We start from the raw sequence: 21,269 nt of genomic DNA, 5'->3' as shown, positions 1-21,269 counted from the left end.
GTCTGTTCTTTCTCTAAAATGAAGGCAGAAACAGGAGGGGGTTGAGTTTGCACAGCCTTCTGAGGAAGACAAGTTTCCCACACCATCTTGAGCTCCAAGAGAAATCTTTGGGCTGTGACTTGCTTATTTTGATGTGGCCAGAGCTGTTCCCCTCCCAGCCACCCACTCTCCTCATGGCCCTTGAGCTCTCAGTCTATTATGGAAAAGCCAAACCACCATGAACTTCGAGCCTGGCACAGACAGGAATTCCAAAGCTCGTGATCTTTGCTGGACTGCTCAGACACAATGTAGGCACCCTGCAAAGCAGCTACAGCACCCCTGCAGCACAGACAGGCAGCTGCTGAAGGGCAGCATGAGAACAGCCAGCCCGGGCTGTCTCACCAGGATTCTGAGCTGCAGAAGTCTAGAAAGCTGGGCTGGGTCAGTGTGGTGTTATCTATTTCTTATTTTGCTCAGAGTACAGACATAGGCTGTGCTGTAACTGGTTTCCAAACAAGATTCTGTGGCTACAGTCCCACAGTGAGCGCTGTCCTTTGCCCCTTGGTGTTCTCCCACATCCACACTTGCACATCTGGCACTGCAGGATAACTCTGCCCAGCCTCCAGCTGCTCTGATCCCCATAGGATTATAATTTTTTTCCAGCTGGATACCTGATGCTGCCTGCAAGCTACACAGCCTCTTCTATATGATGTTCAAAAGACGGGTGGAAAATCCCTTAAATCTGAATTACAGGACACACAGAGGTGTTACTGGGGGTCAGCAGCACATGGAGACCAGACACTGCTCACAGCTCATGTTCATCCCACACAGAGACATTCCAGCAGCACAGGATCTCATTACAGGAAAGCAAAGCACCCACCTCGATGATGCTGAGCCTCTCCACGCTGGAGCCAACGTGGTACTCTGCTGATGTCTCCTGGTACAAGTCACCTGGAAGCACAGAGGTGTAAAATGTCAGCGCTGCCAGATGCTCTTTGGCAAAGACATTCTTCCACTGCTTGTTCCAATGTCTCACATCTCCTTCATTATTTCATCAAATCATCCTCTCCCTCCTTCCTGCATCCTTCCACCTGAGAAGGCTGGGCAATGCTGGGTCATTTATTCTCCAGCAATCTCTCACAACCTGGGTAAGAGCTGAGGACATTAGTGAGCTCTTCTCTTGTAACAGGCATCCGGTACCGCTGCTTTATTAAGGGTGGCAACAATGGGAAATCCCTGCACGGCTGTCAGAAATGATTGGTTTGTGGGAAAATAAAAGGAATTGCTTGAACTATGCTGGGGAGTTGAGATCTGATGTATTCCTACATCTGTGCCTACACAGACTGACTTTGTAGAAAAAGCCTGAGTGTCACCTTCCACCGTGAATCGCTCTGGCTGAGGAGCTACAGCTTCCTTTCACCATTTCATAATGATGAGCAGAAAATAAAACTGAGGCAGATACAGTCAGGAACAAAGGACGGAGCAAAAGGAAAGAAGAGCCAGGAGAAATTCAAGTCATTTGAGACAGAGCTGGGATATTTCATCATTATATGAGAGAATCCTGGCTGTCACAGAAAGGAGCCAAACCAACGTGGAAAATAAAAGAGAATCAAAAGCTATCCCAGCTCCCACTGAGCAAATCTTTTCCAGCAGCACCAGGCAGTCATTTTTATGCTCTGTCTCAGCTTCTCCCTTTGTGAGACGAGGATAACAAGTTTTACCTTGTTCACAACGAGGCTGTGACAATTGCCTGGAAATACTGTAAAATAGCACATGCAGTTTGTACTTGGAAAAGAATTACCTTGGACATCATCGCATTCGGGGGTTTCAATTTTATCCATCAGATCGTTGGAACTCCATTTGGTTATTTCTTTCGGGAACATTTCCTCGTTGTCAGACAAGTCCTCTTTAAAAAACCAGATTTTTTGAGAGTCACAAACACAAAAATATATACACAGAAAAGGGCAAAACCCAGAATTTTAAATGAAACCCACAACTCTGTGCAATCTATACACATTTGGAAAGCTTAAGTCAAAATAAACCATATACTTCACCAGCTTTTGTTATATAGAAACCAAAGCACCTTTTGAAAAGTAAACAAAATGTTTTAGTTGCATGATTTAAACAAACAAAACTCCTAAAGCACAGAGAAAAGTCACCTGGGTTTTTAATGCTACCATCTAAGGTACCATGTTTGGCTTTGCCTTGCCATTCTCTCTGATGGTGCTAAAGCAGCCAGAATGCTCCAGCTCGGGAGAGGAAAAGCAAAGATTGCCACTGGGATCCTCCCAGCCGTGTTTGAGAGCTCTGGGACTTCTCTGGGGGAAGCAGGGACAAGGATCACTGCTGCTCATAGGACCAAACACCTAAAAAGGCAGGAGCAGTAAAGGGAATGTGAACTCCCCAGGCTGATTTCCTCAAGAGATGAGACACAGAGCATGGACCTGCCTTTTCCTTCCTGCCTCAAGTATCTTCCATGTCCCCTGGCTCAGGTCAACCATAGTCAATAAAGAATAAGGGTCCCAAAAATATGACGTTCTTAGAAGTGTAATTAAAAGGAAGAGACATACAAAGGGGAGCTCTCCTTTCTCTCTTTTTTTTTTTTTTCTCCTCCGTTGAGGATGTACCTTCTGCGGCTACGATGGTTAAGTGGTTTCTAATTTATTTATACCTCTGTGCTTAGTATGTCTTTCCTGAAAATTTGGGGCTTGTAAATTTAATAAAGAGTTATAAATGTAATAACGGCAGTAATTACAGATGTATTGAAGATCTAAAAGCTGTAATCTTCAGAGTCCCAGACTAGGATTTCCCCTTTCTTACTGCTGTACAGTTACTAAGAAAATAATTAGCTGGAAGAATCCCACAATGGGGAACAAAAAAAGCTTATGAAATATATTAATCTTTTCAGCAAATCTGAGCAATAGCTTAAAACCAAAATTGCATGAAGGGCACTAAGAGAAGATCCAAGCAAAGCCCGATTATTTTTAGGAGTCTCTATTTCAACTTTGACCATAAAAAGAGAGCAACCTGGAAATTTTGCACCAGCATGCCATTTCCTTTTTCAGCCATGGAAAAAACTAGAGTAAATCCCAATTTCCCTGCACACAGGAGTGAGGAGCTGCCTGTCCAGAGCAAGTGGAAAGCACAGACCTGTAACACACGTGCTGGCAGAGAATTAAGAGGATGATTGCGCCCAAAGCTCCTCCACCAACTTAATCTAAATATTAAACTTAATTCCTTGAGAGGTCTAATTACAGCCCTTACTGCTGCTCAAGTGATCCCCGAATGGGATATTACTCCCATTATTAGCATTTATTACAGGATAGATATTCGATATTAGTGTATTTGTCACTATCTTTGCCAGTGAATGAGGGTGAGTGGGAAGCTGGAGACAAGGAATCTTCTGGGGCTCAGGTTCCGCCCACTGCACTGCGAGGAAATGTGTGTGTGTGTGTGTATGGGAAGCACTTCTGAGGAACTCTGCTGGCTGTTGACTCACATCCTGAGCCCTGCCAGTTCCCATGGTACCAACCCCGGCAGGATGAGCTGCGAGCACAGCCTCATCCCTGCTCACAGACCCGGGGTCTCTGCGGGCCAAGGGGCACCAAGAGGTCCCTCCTGGGGATGGGGCTCTGCTCAGCTGCACACACAGGCGGAGGCTTGGACTCATGAGCCAAAATCCCACCAGATTTAGGCAGGCTTTTCAACCCAACCGCGCCCACTGCAGAGCACAAACTGTGCGTACACGGAGACTCGCAGGAGAGCAGCTGCTTTTACTCTTAGCAACCTCCCACAAGTATTGCAACAGAGGTGCACAAGGCTCATTTTTGTTAATTCCCCTTCCCAGGCCTGTTAGGAGCATGCCAGGGATTCCCTGAGGCCCTGGATCCCAGGCAGAGCCGTCTCCATCGCAGTTTTATTACTGAGTAATTAAAAAGGCAAAAAGCGCGTAGATAGCGGCGGTGCCGTTTGGATGACTCACTCCTCTTCCCTTGGATGCACATTGCTCCAATAAATCCCTCACATACTTGTTGTAAATGCTACATAAGTTAATAAATAGAGACATGTAAACTAAGTTGGCCCTTCCCCTTCTCGGCAGGAGGCACATTTGTCCCAACTTGCACGTGTCCCATCCATTTCAGCTGCAGGTCACCAACTAACACAGCCCTTTCTACCCCACAATTTGAGATCCATGCCTAAACACTCATGGGAGAACCCTTCTGGAACACAATACTATCGTTTTTGGAGGCTGAACTTCAGCTGAGCATCAGCGAAACTCTGCTTTGCAAAACTGGGGTGTCATCTTTTAACAACTGCACTTCCCAACTCCATCAGCAAATATTGCACCTCTCACTTCCATCAGATCAGCCAGGAGGAGAGTCCCTCTGTTGTCAATAGAGATGGAGCCCTTCAGACTTAAATTTGCATTAAGTACAATATATAAAATGAGTGCAGTGGAACAAAGCTGCTTCACATACACATAGGAAAAAAATGTAACAGTGTTCTCTTAATACAGATAATCAAAATTACTTTGAGAATTCTGGAATCAACACTGATTAATTTTGGCACCTGAAGTACCTTGCTGCATTCGCTGTTGTATTTCTTGGAATGGGAGAATGAGGAGTTAATAAAGGCAAATTTGGGTCTCTTCAGGCCCAGACAGGACAATTAATCAAACCTCTTACTGATTAGAAAAACAAATTAGGAAAATAATCAGTCACAGTGAATCATTAGGACACACCCACAGCCCAGTTAGTATCGCTGGATTTCACGCACACTCATCTGCACCAAATAAAATACAGCCCCTAGGGCTAAGACGGTTCAAGATCCCCTCAAACAGCTCAGACCACACCTGAAATGGTGCTGCATTACTGTAAGAGTCTGCTGGGGGATGCAGGAAGAAGCTGCACTGAAGCTGCATGTCATGGTCAGATAGGAAAAGACTTCAAAGCAAAGACGTCTCGCTTCCTTCCCTGCTCACCCCCCGCCCTTCATGCCTTCCGTTCTCTTACCCCACCACTTCAGGGAAGAAACGATGGTGATTTAGGCTCCACATACCATGTGCATCAAAGAATTCATCATCTGAGCTGTCATCTGAATCCCTGGCAATGCTCTGCATCCTCCACTCGGAGATACTATGGCGCGAGGGACTTGCTGGAAAAAACAAAAAAGCTTGATGCGAAACGCTACATCGACAAGACGGAGAGTTCCCAACATGATCTTTGCTGGAGGAAGAATCATGTGTTCTCTAAGAAAATTCACTGCTGCAATATCAAAAAACAAAACCCCGATGATGCTGGTGTGATGTCAGTGTACCGCTTTACAGATCCCTGTTTGTTTACTGTTGGTAGAACCTGCCAGCAAGATGCTACATTAAAGCAAAGCTGCTTGGATCACTCTTCTGCTATTTTGAATGGCAGCTATTTATAATTGTTAGTAGGACGTGCAAAATCAGCTGGGTTTTAAAGTTTGCAATTAGGAAGGAAGCAGGCTGATTGGAAGCTCTCTCTGTGCCTCTCATCAGCACACAAGCCATGCCTCTGCTTCGCTAACTTTCGGGTGGGTAGCTCAGCAGAGCAGCCTGGAGAGGAATAATCTGTTTTCTGGAAGGAAATTGCTTCCACACAAATTGGATTAGATATCTATTTAAACTTTAAACTTGAATGATTTAAACAACATGCTATGCGACTACTTCAAAGGGAGCTGGTGGAGCGGCGGTCCTGACAGAGCGAGGAGAAACCCCAAAGTCCTTTTAGTGCTGTTTGCCCTCCTGGTTCTAGTCCTGTTTGCCCTCCTGGTTCTCACATTTACCAGCTCCCTTTCACTTCCCCTCCAGAATACTCTGAGCTAAATATAAACACATTATGGCCTCTTCTTTTCTTTTTTTCAGCTATAATTTAGCAACCATCCAGCCCGAGCTCTTCTCGGCTGAAGTTGTCTCAGAGCAGCCGCCTGCTGAAGGGAGCGAGCGCTGTCCAGAGAACGAAGGCAGCGAGGGTTTGTCCCCTCGTGCCTGTCACACAAAGCACTCACAGCAGCCACCTAAGCCAGCAAAAACCTGAGGAGACTGACAAGTTCTCATTTAGCATATACAAGAGCCCAAAAGGCTCCGGTTACCGCGACAGCCGCACGAGCCCTTTCATGCTATTGTTCCAACAGAGTTGAACGTGTAAGTAAAATTCTTCTAATCCCCCACACGGCTGTCACATGGAAGGAGGATGGAGACCCTGTGCAGAGTCATGTAATTGCAGCTCAGCAGCCCCCAGCATCCCACCGCCCACCCTCGGGAGCAGCCAGCGAGGAGGTGGCGGAGCAGCGCTAATTCACGCCCGAGTGACGTCAAGGCACTCGCATAATAGGTGTTAAAAATAGAGCACCTAATAACATATGGGAGGGCGAGAAGGGTCCTGCCATCACCAGAGGTCTCGCTCGGGTGGCGGAGAAAAGGAAAACCTTTTGGATAAAAGGGTTTTTTTTTTTTCAGCTGGAGGTGGCGGTGCGTCGCGACAGCCCTCCTTGCTTCCATATGGTAATGTGCTGCCAGCATGAAGGAGGATTAAAATATCTGTGTGACGTATTTCCCAGCACATCACAATTAATTTCTTTCATTACTTTTCCTTGTAAAAGCTGAGACATTCTGCAGTTGAAAAGAAATTCACGCTTTGCTCCCAGTGAAAACCTTCAAGTGAAATCCTGAGAGGTCGGAAAACTCCCGGTCCCAGTGAATATGTCAGCAGTGGAAGAGGGGGTTTGTGCAAAGAGCATAATGGGAGATGGGTGCATCAATATAAAATCCTGGTGCAGGCAAAGTAGCCAGTATTTTTATCTTTATGCAGTGATTTATGAAGCATCTGGTAGGTTCTTCCCTGGGGCTCACTCGAGTGAGTCATCGCAAGGTAAAACTACTGCTCCTCTCTCATTCACCCTGCGATGAAATCAGTGATGGAGTGGGAAATAAAAATGGAGACTCAACTCCTGATATTTCGTGCATATGCTAGAGATGGAGAAGCTTCAGTCACCCAGATGTTCCCTTCCACCGTCATGGGAAGAAATGCTGCCCCTTGGGGTTTTCATGATTTATTTTTTTTTCCTCTCTTGCAGTGAGAGCTGCTTATTCCCTGCTACCTGCAGCACTTGGCTAAACAGAGAGGGAATTGATGAGGGTTTGAACCTTGAGGCTGCAACTCATTGGGGATTCACCCCTTTGTACAGAATGGTCCAAAGAAGGGAAATGCAGCAAAACGAGGTGAGTCCCAAGGGAGAAGTGAGTAACAAAATCCAAAACACAGCTTTGAGTCCTTACAGGGTATCCACAGCAGAGCTTTAACATCAAAATCCTCAAAGCTTCCTGAATGGTGTTTCGAAGGGAATGCAGACGTGATCCACAATCCCACGGTGAGGTCTTGTCTCCCAACCGCTACAGCACATCATCACCAGGGGAAGGCAGCAGCCCCCAGCACCTTTGGGGGTTCCTGCCTTAATCCCCCCCATAGCTGATGAAATGTTTCACTGTGTGCAGCCCCATGGAGCCAAACACCCCTCCTGAAATGACAGGCAGGAGGCAGCACAGAACCCTGGCCAAGGTACCTGCTGTGACACGGGTATCAAGGATGAGCAGACATCCAGAAGGGAGCACCATGGAAGGGCCTTAGAAAGCCACCAGTGGCTCCTGGGTAACAAGGACTAACTCTGTGTTGCTGGCTGTCTTTTGAGCCCCAGTGCTGCCAGCCAGCTCCTGACTGCTCCTCTACAGGTGTTTTTACAGATTCTGTGCTTTTGACATTGGCAACAACTCGGCCACGTGACACTGAGTCACAGTTATGGGATGACTAGAAACCTTCCCAAACCCAAAGCAGGTCGCCTGAGAAGACTGAGCCAGCAGAGAAGGCCTCTGAGCTAACAGGACTCACAGGACATTGTCCCAAAGGCATGTGCCACAAGGAGACACGGTCCAACCTCCCCAAAAGCCCAACCTCCATGAGTTCAGAAGAGCGAGTCATTGGCAGCATCTTACCTCCTCTCTTTGAAGACCGTGAGGACTTGGAGGAGGTGGACCACTGCTTGGTGAGCGACCTGCCGGAGGCCGCGTCGCTGTTGGCAGAGGCGTCCTCGGTGTCTGCAGGTGACCCCGTGCTGGGCTCCACGTCCTTCTCCCCAGGAGTGTCCTTGACACCGTGCTGCTCTGGGTCATTCTCGCCGCAGAACTGGGCCATCTTCTGGGCCAGCATCAGCTGGGCCTCCTTCTCCAGCTGCCGGATGTCCTCAATGGTGAGCCCGTACCACTCGTCCTGCCAGCACCAGGCCTGTCGGTGGGCCCGGACCATGACCTTCCTCAGGCCTGCAAAGCCAAAACGTCCCCGTCACCAGAGCTACAAACTGCAGGAACCAACGTGTTCCCCTCCCAAAGCCTCACTGCGCCATGGCAGGGACATTACAGTGACATCCAGCCCGCAGTGCTGCACCTTCACGCAGTCAGGGTGGAAAAGCGGTCACCTCACGCACTTCATCTCCTCGATTCTTCCTAATCAACTGTGCACTGACATCAGCCAGTCTTCTGGCACTGCTTTTAATCTGGAAAGGGATTTCCTAAGTTTGGGTGGAAGACTTTGGCTGCCTGCTCCACCAAGGAGGAGCCACACACAGACCACAGTTTCAACTCCCTGAAGTTCTAACATTTGGATCCCACCTTCAAAGTGAAATGTATTACCAGGAGTAACAAAAAAAACCCCCAACCAAACAAAAATACAAACAAACAAAAAATAAAGCCACTGATTTTTTTTGTTTGTTTTGTTTCTTAAATCCTGGAGAGTTTCAAGTCATTCCTCGATGAATGCTCCACAGCCCTCCCCAGCTGTTACATTACAGAAGCGCATCCCACTCCATTCCTTTTCCTTGGAAACCCGTTTTCTGCACCTGGTTTCTATGTATCAGTAAAACAGCATCACAAATGGGAGCTTCTGAGATAATGGGATAAAAAGCAAAATAAGGGAAGGAATAAAAATGCTTTATTTTGCAGATACCATCTGTCTTCTGATGCAGGAGAAAAATGGAGCAGGTAAAGCCAATTTAAAATATTTCAATGTATCACATATCTGAAAGGAAGGACAGCCTCAGTATCAACACACAATGCATCTTACCAGGCAACAGATACTCTCCTCAAGACTCAGCCTCACTCACTAACATCATCACACCCCCAAGGCTTTTAAAACTTAAAGAGTCACGCAGGATTTTCACCAATATTATTCCTTAAAAGCTCACAACAGGTCAAAACTCCAAACTGCTATTTATTCCTGATGGGATCACTCAGCAGTAATGATGCTTTTCAAGCTTCTGTAAATACCAACCAACTGATCCTTGCAAGTTTTTCTGATAATAAACTGTCAATTAATATTGCCTCCTCTTTAATTACTAGGAAACTGAGGCAGAGATGGGTTGAAGGACAAGCCCAAAGCACCAGTGGGATTTGCTGTCAGGGGGATGAAGAGAGCAATCAACAGGCTACATTTGAATCATTTAGGTTTTGGGAGCTGCAGATCGAGCTCTCTAAGCACCACCACGAGGAAAGACATCCCTCCTAAGGCACGGTCCATCTCCAGGAGCATGGCCAGAGGGGGATGTCCCACCACAGGCAGCATTTCTCAGGTGCTTCCAGCAACATGGGCTTCCCTGTTGTAGAGAGAACCTTAAATCCCACTGCTGCCACACTTTCTGTGATGTTCAGCCCAAAGATCCAGTTTGTTTTCAGCAATCACTGTTTGTTTGGTTGTTTTCTTACACACACAAAAAGCATATTTTTTATGTTTATCTCCTTGAGGTCTGAGCAGTTTTTTGTCTGTTCTGCTCTTTGGCCAGTCCTTAATGCCAGCCATCCCAAGCCAGGCTATCAGGAGGAGATGGCCACTGAGATCAGCAGCTAATGCCATGGACCAGCTCAACCTGAACTTCATTTACACAGAAAGATTAAATCCATCAATATTTCATGCATTTTGCTGACTGACTTTCAGAAGGGAGAGGCAAGCTTGAGCCAGCAGAGTGTGACCTTCTGGGGGCAGAATGACAGCCTTCAGCACCTTAATTCTGTTCAACCCAAGTCGAGATTCAGAGTTATTTCCCCTGCCAGATTACTTTTTGCAGAACTACAGGAGAAATGTTTTAGCCTCTTCACCTCCTGTTATGATTGACAACCAGCAGAGCTTAAAACCCAAGATTAAATTCACATCACACCCACACTGAAAGCCAAGAAAACATTTCTCTTGCTGTCCCCAACACCACACCACCCTTTGGACTTCCACACCTATCCACTTCTATCTGGCTTGGAACACCTCGAAAACAGATTGTGATCAGAACAGAAGGGAATGTTGCTCTTATCCCACAGCTTCCCCCATTCAAGGGCTCAGCAGGCTCCACTCCTGCTCCTGAATCCAGCCTTGATGTATGGGTGCCTCAACTCCTCAGAAATTCCCTGTGTAGAGACACAGATGCCACCGATCTGTGTTTTAAAGGACTAACATCACAGGGAACATGAAAACCACTTGGGGATAAAAAAAAGTCTCTTGAAGTTCCTCTCTGCCTTTTTAGATCTCAAAAATCGCCTGCACTGCTTCCTGCCAACCCACAGACCTCCCCGTGTGCCCTGCTCACATCCCTTTGATTAGACATCCCAAACCACCCTTCCTTAAAGCTTTGCTCCTTTGAAAATAGGATGGCACTACAGGGCACCACAGCTGCTGTGCCTTTACCCCTCCAGGTTAGTTAAGAAGTCCAAAAAACAGATTACTTCCCAGTATTTGGCCTTCACCTGGGATGTGCCAGCAGTGCTGCATGTCTCTTTCTTAAACACAAGGAGAAAACCCGAGGGAGAATGAGGCTGTGCAGGTACAAACGAAATGGAAAAATAAAAGTCATGGCTTGCAGAGGAGGCTTCAGTGCTAGGGAAGAGAACTTGAGGGGCTCCTCTGTGCACAGCAGTGGGAGCTGAATTCCTGCCCAGCCTGCAGCCCCCCAGGGAACACAACAAGTGTCCCCCAAAGCCACAGGGAGCCAGCACCCAGCTACAAATAACTGACCTCACCCATGCAGACACTGCTGCTCTCCCTGTGCAATAGGGAAAAACCAAGTCTCAAAGCATTTTTGGACCAAAATCTTAGAGAAAAAACAAGTTGTTTTTTTTTATTTTAAAGTGAAAAGGAGAGGAGACACCAGACCCAGGAAAGAGCCTAATTGGGAAAAACTCTCATTGTAGCTGATGCCCATCAGGAGAGTGCTGAGGGAATCTGGCCCAGCTGGCTTTCCTTTTTCTCCCTGCAAGGAGAGTAGGTGTAAACGTGTCCTGCTCAGCCAGAGAAGTCCCTGTCACACACTGCATCTGCAGCTCAGTTTGCCTTGCCAGAGGCTTTCCCCCTCCACCAACATGCCCCAAGTTTATATGAGCCTTCTTCCCCAGAATTAGAGGAAAAGCCCCCAGCCTTATCAGGCACCTCACTGAAGTCAGCCAGTAAAAACAGGCAGAGGTTTTTTGACAAGGATGCAGGTACCAGCTGGTTATCAGTCATTAAGCAGACGATCATTTCTCCAGAGTGCAATGCTTCATTTAAAAAAAACCCAACCAAACAATAACACCACACATGCACAAATGTGCAGGCTGAGTTCAGAGCACCCGTCATCATGTGTTGATTTAATTATTGTAACATTTCCCACTGTGCTGAGCAGGAAGATCATCTGTGAAGAGCTGAGTAGGGTGCAAACATTTAAATCATTTGATTTCCAGCTCACCATCACAACAACTGAGAGGCTGGTTGAATCTATGAGATGCTGACTCCTGTAAATCATTTGTGGTGTTGGACTCCATCATACAAGAGGAAATGTAAACGACCATTAGACAAACCAGGGCAGAGAGGAGGCTTCATGTGAATTTAAAAAGCTTTGGTTTGTAGTTCTGGACTTGTTCTCCAATATGAAATTAAAATAGTAAATCTAATAAGTCAATGGAAATAAATTAGAAAACCTACCAAAAAATTGTGCCCTCAATATCCAAATGAAGCAAGCGTTCACATACCCATTGCCTCTGTACCCAGAAGCAACCTCCCAAATAATTTTATAATGCACTATCACAATTTCCTGACAGCAAACACAGGATGCCTGATTGTCCAAGTGCAACACTATTTCCCTGACAGTCCCAACAGACCCCACAACCGCGTCAGAACAATCCAACCAAGGCCACCTGCAGTCACACCTGTTTGCTTCCCTTCCCTGCCCTCCCTTGCTCAGAACCTTCACAAACAGAAGTCCGTGGTCACATCCTCATCACGCCAGCAGCAACCTGCCTCCCCTTGGAAAGACAAAATCCACCTTTAGGAGCCGGTGGGCAGTGAATGAACTGAGTCATTTGAGTGCTTCAGTGAAGCCAAAGTTCTGCAAAAGAGCTTTCAAAAACCACTTCACCACCGTGCAGCAATTTGGGCATATTTAGCCTAGGACACAGTGGCTTAGACAAAGCTCCAGTTACTGGGATGGAACACACTTTGCCACAGTATATAATTAATAACCCATACACAGTCAACACACTTGTTTAACAACAAAAGACTCAGAGCCCACATGCACCATTAGGAAGCAAGTGGGAGCAGAACATTATGCAGTGCCAGTCCAATTAAACTTAAAATCTATGGGAAAGGAGTAAAAAAGCCTACAAATATTACAGCCAAGTAGACTAATAGCCCACAATCACAATTTTAGTCTGTGTCTCAGGCTGTCAAAGCACTGAGTAACTGTCCAATTAGTCACGGGAAAGAATGGCTGCTGCACTCAGTACGAGTGAGAACGTTTCAACACCGTCCCCCAGAGTTCCTCCCTCTGTGCTCAGCAGCCCTTCCACATGGCACAAACCATCCATCACTTACCTCAGACCCGCTCTTTTTTCAAGCCATTCTCTAATTTTAGTTTGCTCCGCTAAGCATCGCTCCCCATCGGGCCAGAGTTTGGATCCTGCTGTTTGTTTCCTTGCTGGCTTGGTGACTCTGCACGGGGCAGGCTAAAAATTCCCCAAGAAATAAATCTGCTCCAGTTGGGAACAGAGGAACCAGGAGGAAAATGCCAAGGAAGAAGGGCTTGAACCATCACAACATCTCCGGCTCCTGGGAGCTCGGCTCACCCTCGGGTGCACAGTGCACCTTCAAAGGTCTCCATCTGCTCTCGGCCGCCAGCTGAAAGCCCCACACGGGGCTCTGCAGCTAAACCCGCTCACTCCTGTTGGAACCACACCTTTCCGATTTAAATACCCTCATAACTGCTGGCTTTGGTACAAAAGCTGCGCTTTGCCCGCTCCCGGCTCTCCCAGGGCAGGGGGAGATCACACACTCCTGCACAAACCCCGAGCCTTTACTTTCGCTTTTCACTCACTCTACTTTGTCTTGCCTAAAAGACTTTCCTGATTTTATGCATCTCAACCACTTCGGAAAAACGCTATTTGCCATCTTTATAACAGGCTGGGAAAGCTTTTGAAAGGCGGACAATGAGCTGCGCTCTGCTCTCTGCAAAGCCTCAATCAAGAGGGAAATGGCAGGCAATCTTTCACGGAATACAAAAGCAATGTTTCTAAGGGACCACAGTTAATCTATGCCAAACACCTCCGAACAACTGGGAGACTCACGTGCTCCTTTTTCATTTAACAGATACAATGGAGTTGTTATTCTGCCTCCGTGTTTTGCAGCATACACTAAATTAACCCGTGTCACCGAAACGCCAAGGGAGTTCAGCGCAGAGAGGCACTTGTAACACAGCCTACAGCAGGAAGATCTTCCATCCCTGCCTAAAGAAAGGCAAAGGAGCTGTAAGAAAACAACCTGTGAGCATTCTGAGAGGTGCACACTATTCTCCACTGCTCTAGCAGTGCTCTTCACATTAGCTCAGACTGCAAAGAGCTTGAAAATTACTTATGCTAAGAATCAGGCACTTCATGAAGACTTGCACATCAAAAGCAGAGTTGCAGAGGTCCTGCAGGAGGATTTACAGTGCACAGGAAGGGGGTAGCATCCTCTACACAGCTTTTTTTCTGGCATTTTCTTTGCCAGAGGACAGCCAGAGCTCCGCCCTCTCAGATGAGAATGCTCCTTTGAAACACTATTTAGGTTTTCCACCTGGCCATAGATCCCATCATTTGTGGCAAGGCTCAGAAACTGTATCAGGCGTTTTACAGATTTTCTGCAAAGAACAAATTACTGCCAGCGCTGCCACCACCTGTACTGTCTCCACTTAGTTACTGCCAGACACATTCAATTCCTCCTTAAAAGCCCTGACCCTAAGAACGATGCATCCATCAAAGAAGGACATTTCCTCACAACTCAGAGCCACTCACAGACCCACCAACCCTGTCACAAGGCAGGCAGAAACCAGGGATGCTCCAGGGAGTCGTTTACTGGAACCGCTCAGGACACTGAAGTGAAGCTTATTTCTTTAGGCAGCCCTTCAGGATGGGTTTTGGTCACAATAAAGGAGACTGGCAGAGTTTAAAAATGATCTGGCAAGTTTATCTTAAAAAAAAAAAAATTAAAAAAGGGGAATGCAAGATCTTGCCTACACAGGACTTGAAACCTTTTCAGTGGGTACACGTGGTTTGGATTTGTACATACCACCATCATAAGTGATAGAATAACAGGATTTTTTCTGAGCTGACCCACAGGGTCATCAGATCTGAGAATCTCTTCCCAGACGTGTCTTGGGATGTGATGCATTGCACAGACCTCTCCTTCATGTTTCAGTTCAGTGCAAATGTTAAGGAGTGAACTCTGCAAGACCATAAATGCTCACCAACATCGTGGATAAAGCGCTCGATTTTCGACTGCATCCCCCAGTATCTGAACTCCACTTTACACAGTTTATATGCACACATGATGGGGTATTTCCCAGGGTTGTTCTTGTACTCTTGAATCCAGTCTTCTGAGAGGGGTCCTCTTTTAGTCTTCACTGATTTATACAGCCTTGGGTCCTCCTCAGCTTTGTATTCGTGGGGAGGGATAGGATCTTTAACAATATCAATAGGATCTGGAGAGAGAGAATACAAACTGTTAGACGTTTCCTTTTCCTGAGCAAAACAAGAAAACATCATTTTTCTTGAGTTATTTCTGTTCTAGGAAGTACCAGAAGCGTTACAGCAATTTAGTTTCTTCTTACTTACACTTAAACAACTGATATTTAAATTGTTTATACACTGCTGCCGGGCAGAGATCAGCTCTGCCAGAGGAACGAGCACACACAGTTCCAGCAAACAGAGGCTTTGCTCCAAATAGCTGTTTTTGCCCACAGTAACTGCAGATCCACAGCCCTCTGGCAGCTCTGCACACTCTGCCTTTCCAGCTCCACACAGAGCTGCTGCACACCCCAGCTTTTCTAATATCGCTCACAGCCAAGACAGTTCACCACACCTGCCCTGCCATGGAACATCTCATCTTTGGGTCCAGCAGAGGAGGGCACTGGGAACTCCTCATCCGCTGTTGTTACACCAGATGTATTGTGGAAAGCAGAAAGTTTAACTAAAGTCCTAATTAACAATCCAGCAATGGAGGAGTGGAAACTGCAGCGGGAATGGAGCGGATGAATGTATTTTAAAGACCTGCTACCCCCTGAGCTCAGCAGAAGCATCTGAAGCTTGGATGGAAGGGCAGGATCACACTTCCCAAGAAGGGACAGCCCTGTGACACCTCTCAGTGCAGTGGTGGGACTCGAGTCTGCTCAGCAGTGAAAGCCTGGTCAGACAGGCCCAGGAATAAGGACACTTGAAGTGAAGTATAAAAGTACTTTTTTGAAATACTTTTGCCTTCTCTCATTAATTCCTTCATTAACTCAATCTTCTAAAAGCAGCTGTGAAGTGAGTGTTAACCTGCGTGAGAGCAGGACTAAAAGGAGAGGGAACAAAAGTTAAATGCATCTTCATGCTTCAAAAGTGCAGATAGGAATCATTTTCATATACATGAAGGAGCCACACAAATAAATAGCAATATATTCACAATTATACAGCTATTTTTTTCCTCTTCTCTGGTTATTTCTACTTATTACCCCCAAAATCATTAGATGTCTTACTCCTCTTGGGAGCTGCATAAATAAGATGGAAAAGCATCAGCTTAAAATAACAAATGGGGGATTCAAATTATTTCCATGGGATTTACATCAAGCTTAGAAAAGAATTCTGGAATCCTCACCCTACTTGATGTAACCCTACCTGCAGTGACACTGACAGGGGTGTGTGTTTAGGGGGGGATGGACAGGCAGATGGACGAACCAAGAAAATAAAGAACGAGACAAAACAGGAAAAAGTAGAGGAAAAAAGGCTATTCACCTAAAATGGTTTGTCTTTTCTCTGCAGCAGAAAGGTTGAACACGTTGTTATGGTCTCCTGGGTCAGTTTTGTAGTACGTCTCAATATCAATAGAGAACTTCTCCACAAAAGGACACGTGTACCTGGGAGCCAGAACAACACAGCTTAGAGTAAATCAGCCTCAAATCCCAGCCAGCTTTCACTCATGTTTTCCTTCAGACATGCTTAAAATACCAGCTAGAGATTGTTCCTCAATAACTTCTTAAGACAGGAGCTCAGCAGTTTTCAGCAAGGAGATAAATGTTGGGCCCCACTCCATTAAAAAGCTGTGACACAGATACCAGTACAAGGACACCCTGGAAATGCACCTGTGCAAGGAGAAAAGCAAAGCTCCTGCCTGGAACCTACAGCAGAATAAAATATGAACCAGTTCTGTGCAGCACGGGTTTCCTGGCCAACCGATTGACTCATAGGCATTTCAAGAGAAGAGATAAAAACTGACTGGAAGTGAACTTTAATCACTTAAAAGTCAGGTAGCTCCATTGTATTCAGTCACTGGCAGCAGCCCATATGCAAACACCGACTCCCCACCTTCTCAGGATTGATGTTATTTGCAGAGACCAGCAAAAACAGAACCAGAAAATTTTTCTAGATTTTTCATAAAAATCAAAATCCCCATTAAAGCCTTTTTATTGCGCAAGATGACAAGAATAACAGATTTGTAAATCTGAAAAAGAGCTAATGTTCTAAACGGGAGTAACTGGCACAAAGGTTATTTGTTCCAGGGTATCTGAAGTCCCCCCTGACAAAATCAGGTGAAACAAGGAGGTCCCAGAGGGCTCCACAGAGCCTCTGGCTCTTTTCCCTCCTTGGGGTGGAAACCATAGGATGTAGGTTTGTCATTTTACAGTTAAATGACAGCTCCCAGAAAAGAAGCGCTGCGATTATTTTTTTATTTGTTAAGATTTTTCTTTCCCCTGTACAAATGCATCCTGTCTTCCCTGACAGCATTCAGCATGACATCTGTCCCAGCACCGTGCACATTTAGAATTTCCCCGAGCTTGCAGAGATCTGCAATGTTAAGCAGAACACAGCGCAGGCTACGAGACTGAATAAAAGCCATTCACAATTCCCCAGGCTTTAACAGACAAAACAGCTCCACATTTTCCGGCAGCGAGCCACAAAATTCTCAGGTAGGTGTGCAGCCAGCCCAGGCAAACACCTGAGATCAAGCACTGCGCAGGAATTTTAGGACCTGACCCCGGTTGCTCCGAAGGACATTACCAGAGACGGAAATGCCACGGCCAGGGAGTGACATCAACCCCTCTCTTTAGCACAGCAGAACAGCTGCGGACATTTTGCCCGGTTTTACCTCGTCCTCGTGTAAGGATACGCGTTCCAGGATTCCTCCTCGACGCGCAGCGCTGCCTTGGGCAGTATGGAGCGGAACCAGCTGGGGATGTGCATCCCGATGTGGTAAACCTTGTGCGTGTACTGCCCGCTGCCGCCCGGGCCGTCCACGTAGGGCCTGTTCTCCAGGATCTCCACTCCACTGCCCTCCCCACATGTCTCCTCTCTGCTCTTTTTCTGAAAGGGGAAATAGGTCGCAAATACATCACAAAAATGTTCATTTTCCTGGGCTCTCAAAGCAGCTGGACACTGGAGATGGTTTCCTGGATTCCTACTGAGCACAGCAGGGTTGTAGCAGCACCCCGGCACTATTATCAAACCTGGAGATTGTAAAGGCAAATTTTAGAGACTCATCTGGTCAACACAGAGATCTGATTTATCCGAGACCCTGAAAATATTTCCGTTTGGGCGCTCAGTTTGAATGGAGATGTAATGACACCTCAATTCCTGTTCCTGCAGCAGCTGACACGTCACACCCCAACCCTTGGCTCCACCTCTGAACCATCCAAAAGCACTAAAACCTTTTGCATCAGCAGGTGACACAGCCAAGGGGAGTTTGTCCAAGCTGGCACATCCCCGTGGTGATGTGGCAGCGTGAAGAATTGCTCCTGGTGCTGCAGCATCCCAGGCTGGGCACCAGGAAGAATTTCTTCACTGGAAGAGTGGTCAGGCATTGGAGCCACCACCCCTGGAGGAGCTCAAGAAATAACTGCATGTGACACTCAGTGCTCTGGTTGAGCTGAGAAGCCGGGCATCGGTCACAGGTTGGACTTGGTGATCTCAGAGGTCTTTTCCAACCTCAATGATGCCTTGGTGACAGTGATAAAGGTTATTCTATGACCTACACCCACAGGATTTGGGGGTTTTGTTGCATGTGATCTGGCCCAGCAGCAGCTCTCCAAGAACAGCTTGGAGACTTTGCTCTGCTAATTAAGATATTTAGAAGAAACAACCCAAGTTTGGCAGAACGATCACTGCACCCCCTGGCAGCCTCCGCAGTTTGGCTTCTTCGTAGGACTGTCCTTCAGTGAGAAACCTGGCAAAAACTCCCTCAATAAAAAATTATTAATTTCAGTGCTTCTAAGATGAGCTAGAGGCAAACCAAATATTTATTAATTTCTCACACATTTCAGCAGATTGGATGATGTATAACCGTCATCATTTCCAAACAACGGATTCGTTCTGTTAGCATTTTGAGATTGTTTGTATTTGAGAGCACAGTACTTTGGAAATTGGGGGGGGAGGGAAGGAATTTTATATCAAGAATCAACTGTGAAATATAACACAATAATAACTCCTCATTTTTGGCATACAAACATTTCAAAGGATAACATGGTTTAACAGAAAATTATTAATAAGATGCAAGAGATCAACGTGTTATCTTTTGAGGACAGGATGTTAAGCCAACAGAGCTGTTCAAAAGTAAACAGTCCTGTTTATAAAGAGCTCTCAAGTGAATTTAAATTTAAATAGCCATAACTGACAATCTAAATAATCACTTTTTCCTACCCCACAAACTGCAATAGAAAAAAAAAAAAAAAAAACCAGAAAGCCAGAAAAGTACTTTTTTACAGTTTATTTTTAACACTCAGCTGGCAGTTCATTAAAGCACACATCCTCTTCTGACAAACTACTGTCTTTCAGTTCTTTTATAAGCACTGACCAAGTCCTGTACAAATATTTATGACAATAACATTAAATAATCTTGATGACCCCAAAATCTGGTTAATTCCAAGGTCTCAGAAAGGGCAGTAACCCAGCCAGCACAGCCAAAGTGTCAGACAGAATAAGAGCACAGCATCTGCTCTGAACAGTTGATACAAATTATAGAGATTTAGAGTTTTATTATATGGCAGAAGCACATGGAAATCGTAAGCAGAGGGAAGATGAGTTTTCTTCATGCCAAATTATTCAAAACTCCCTTGTAGATTGCACAGTTACAGCAATTCCAGTCAAGCCTGCAAGTCCTCACTGGGCACCAAAATCCACTGAGCGGTTTTTACTCACTACCGTTCCCCATTTCCCCATTGAGTCGGTTTTAACACAAACTTCTCTGTGCGGAGATGAGCAGCCTGGTTCTCACCCTACAGCTGGAACCCTGGAGAACCCACAACACTGATCAAGTTTTGCTGTACATGAATAATTCCATCAGCAGCTCCACACAACCTGGAACTGGTGACTCTGATGGAAGGAGATGTGAGGGTGGCACAGTGTCACTGTCCCAACTCAGTGCCAGAGAGGAAGGAAGGAGAAACCAAGTTCACTGAGACTCTGTGAAAGTCAGTTCACATCCCACTTCCGAACTGTGGTTATTTTATTCACTTCTATGCAGCTGCAGCAGACTGCAACCCCTGTTCTGGGAGCAGGGTGTGCTTCCTCCTCCAGCCTTTCCAGATGACCACCTCCAGCCCACAGCCTTTGTCACCCAGTTACAAACCTTAAGCAAATTTTGGCCCTTCACATCCCTCCTGCTTGTCACTTATCTACATAAAATATGACAAGGGCAGCAAGAACATTTTCTCAGATGAATGTGAAATTGGAGCTGTAGCTCTGCTGACAAAAAAAAAAAAAATCAAAGATTATATCCCAAACTATCTTTAGAGGCAGGACTTTTGAATCAGGACAAATTTATACTCATAGTACACCACAGTGCTGGGAAGGATAGTATGATCAAAGGGAAACTCCCCAGGATAAACCCACACAAAGCTGCTTCCCAGCACTCCAGGCTCTCACACTTAGCAGTTGGCTTGTTGAGAAGACAAGAGCTGCAGTGAAGGAAGGAAGGGCCAAGAGTCAGGAGAGATGGTGAACAGTGCAATTACTGACCAGCCAGAAAGACAAAGAGAAAATATGTTTCTCATATAACAAAAGTAAAGACTTCAGCCACACGCACTTGAGAGACCAGGGTAGTACTCTGGGCGTAAGTGGTGCTGTGAAAGTGAGGCACTTGTGGGAGTGAAGAGCAATTTGCTCTGCAGCCATGCAGCCTCTTCATGCCTACCGTGCCTGAGCTACAGCCCAGAGAGGGCTCGTTACAAGGAAGTGGTCTGTAAATAACAATTAAAAAATAACCCTCAATTAGGAAAACATTTGGCTTGAGAAGCGTGTGGCAGGTGCTCTCCAAGGAATATCTGCTGGAGGTGCTGATGTGCAGGCACTTGAGGGTCAGAGGTTTCAGCCTCAGAGAGAAGCAGAGACTTTATTTAGCAGATTACCCGGGTCATTGCTACTCACTACTGACACAGCATCTTCCCCCTCTATAAATATCTGAGGAATGAGCCCCAACAAAATCAAAGAGCAGCTACCAGCCTTTATATGCAGGTTATCTAACCCATAATATCACAGTAAACCATCTTATATTGTATGACAAGAGGAAACCCAGTCATCCTCTTCCGAGTCCCTCTCTCCTGCTGATGACACTCCATGTTCTGCACAGCCCCATCAATAGCTTTTCAGGACAGATGGTGACACAGATCCCTTCCAGCTAAAGTAATAGCATTAAATTACTCATAACAGGGAACCCAGAGAAGCAGATGCACCATGATTAGCAAGAATGCCAGTTACTTAAAGGCTT

At 46.1% G+C, this 21,269-nt stretch overlaps 1 protein-coding gene across 19 annotated transcripts in view; it reads right to left on the bottom strand.

Annotated features, from left to right (window-relative positions):
- The window catches only part of PITPNM2 (phosphatidylinositol transfer protein membrane associated 2), a 124,348-nt gene that overhangs the window by 30,761 nt on the left and 72,318 nt on the right, over positions 1 to 21,269 (bottom strand). For all 19 annotated transcript variants that reach the window (XM_040080742.2, XM_040080737.2, XM_040080738.2 and 16 more), the window contains 7 exons: positions 17,658 to 17,872; positions 16,307 to 16,428; positions 14,782 to 15,015; positions 7,994 to 8,317; positions 5,038 to 5,133; positions 1,781 to 1,885; positions 860 to 930 (listed from right to left, as the gene is read on the bottom strand). In XM_040080742.2, the coding sequence (XP_039936676.1) occupies positions 860 to 930; positions 1,781 to 1,885; positions 5,038 to 5,133; positions 7,994 to 8,317; positions 14,782 to 15,015; positions 16,307 to 16,428; positions 17,658 to 17,872 (1,167 nt within the window). The remainder of the gene's footprint in view (positions 1 to 859; positions 931 to 1,780; positions 1,886 to 5,037; positions 5,134 to 7,993; positions 8,318 to 14,781; positions 15,016 to 16,306; positions 16,429 to 17,657; positions 17,873 to 21,269) is intronic.

The sequence above is a fragment of the Hirundo rustica genome, chromosome 17 (genome assembly GCF_015227805.2).
Source record: "Hirundo rustica isolate bHirRus1 chromosome 17, bHirRus1.pri.v3, whole genome shotgun sequence".
Taxonomy (NCBI): Eukaryota; Metazoa; Chordata; class Aves; order Passeriformes; family Hirundinidae; genus Hirundo; species Hirundo rustica.
The sequence above is the reverse complement of the archived record's forward strand: the minus strand, read 5'-3'. Positions and strand labels throughout refer to the sequence as shown.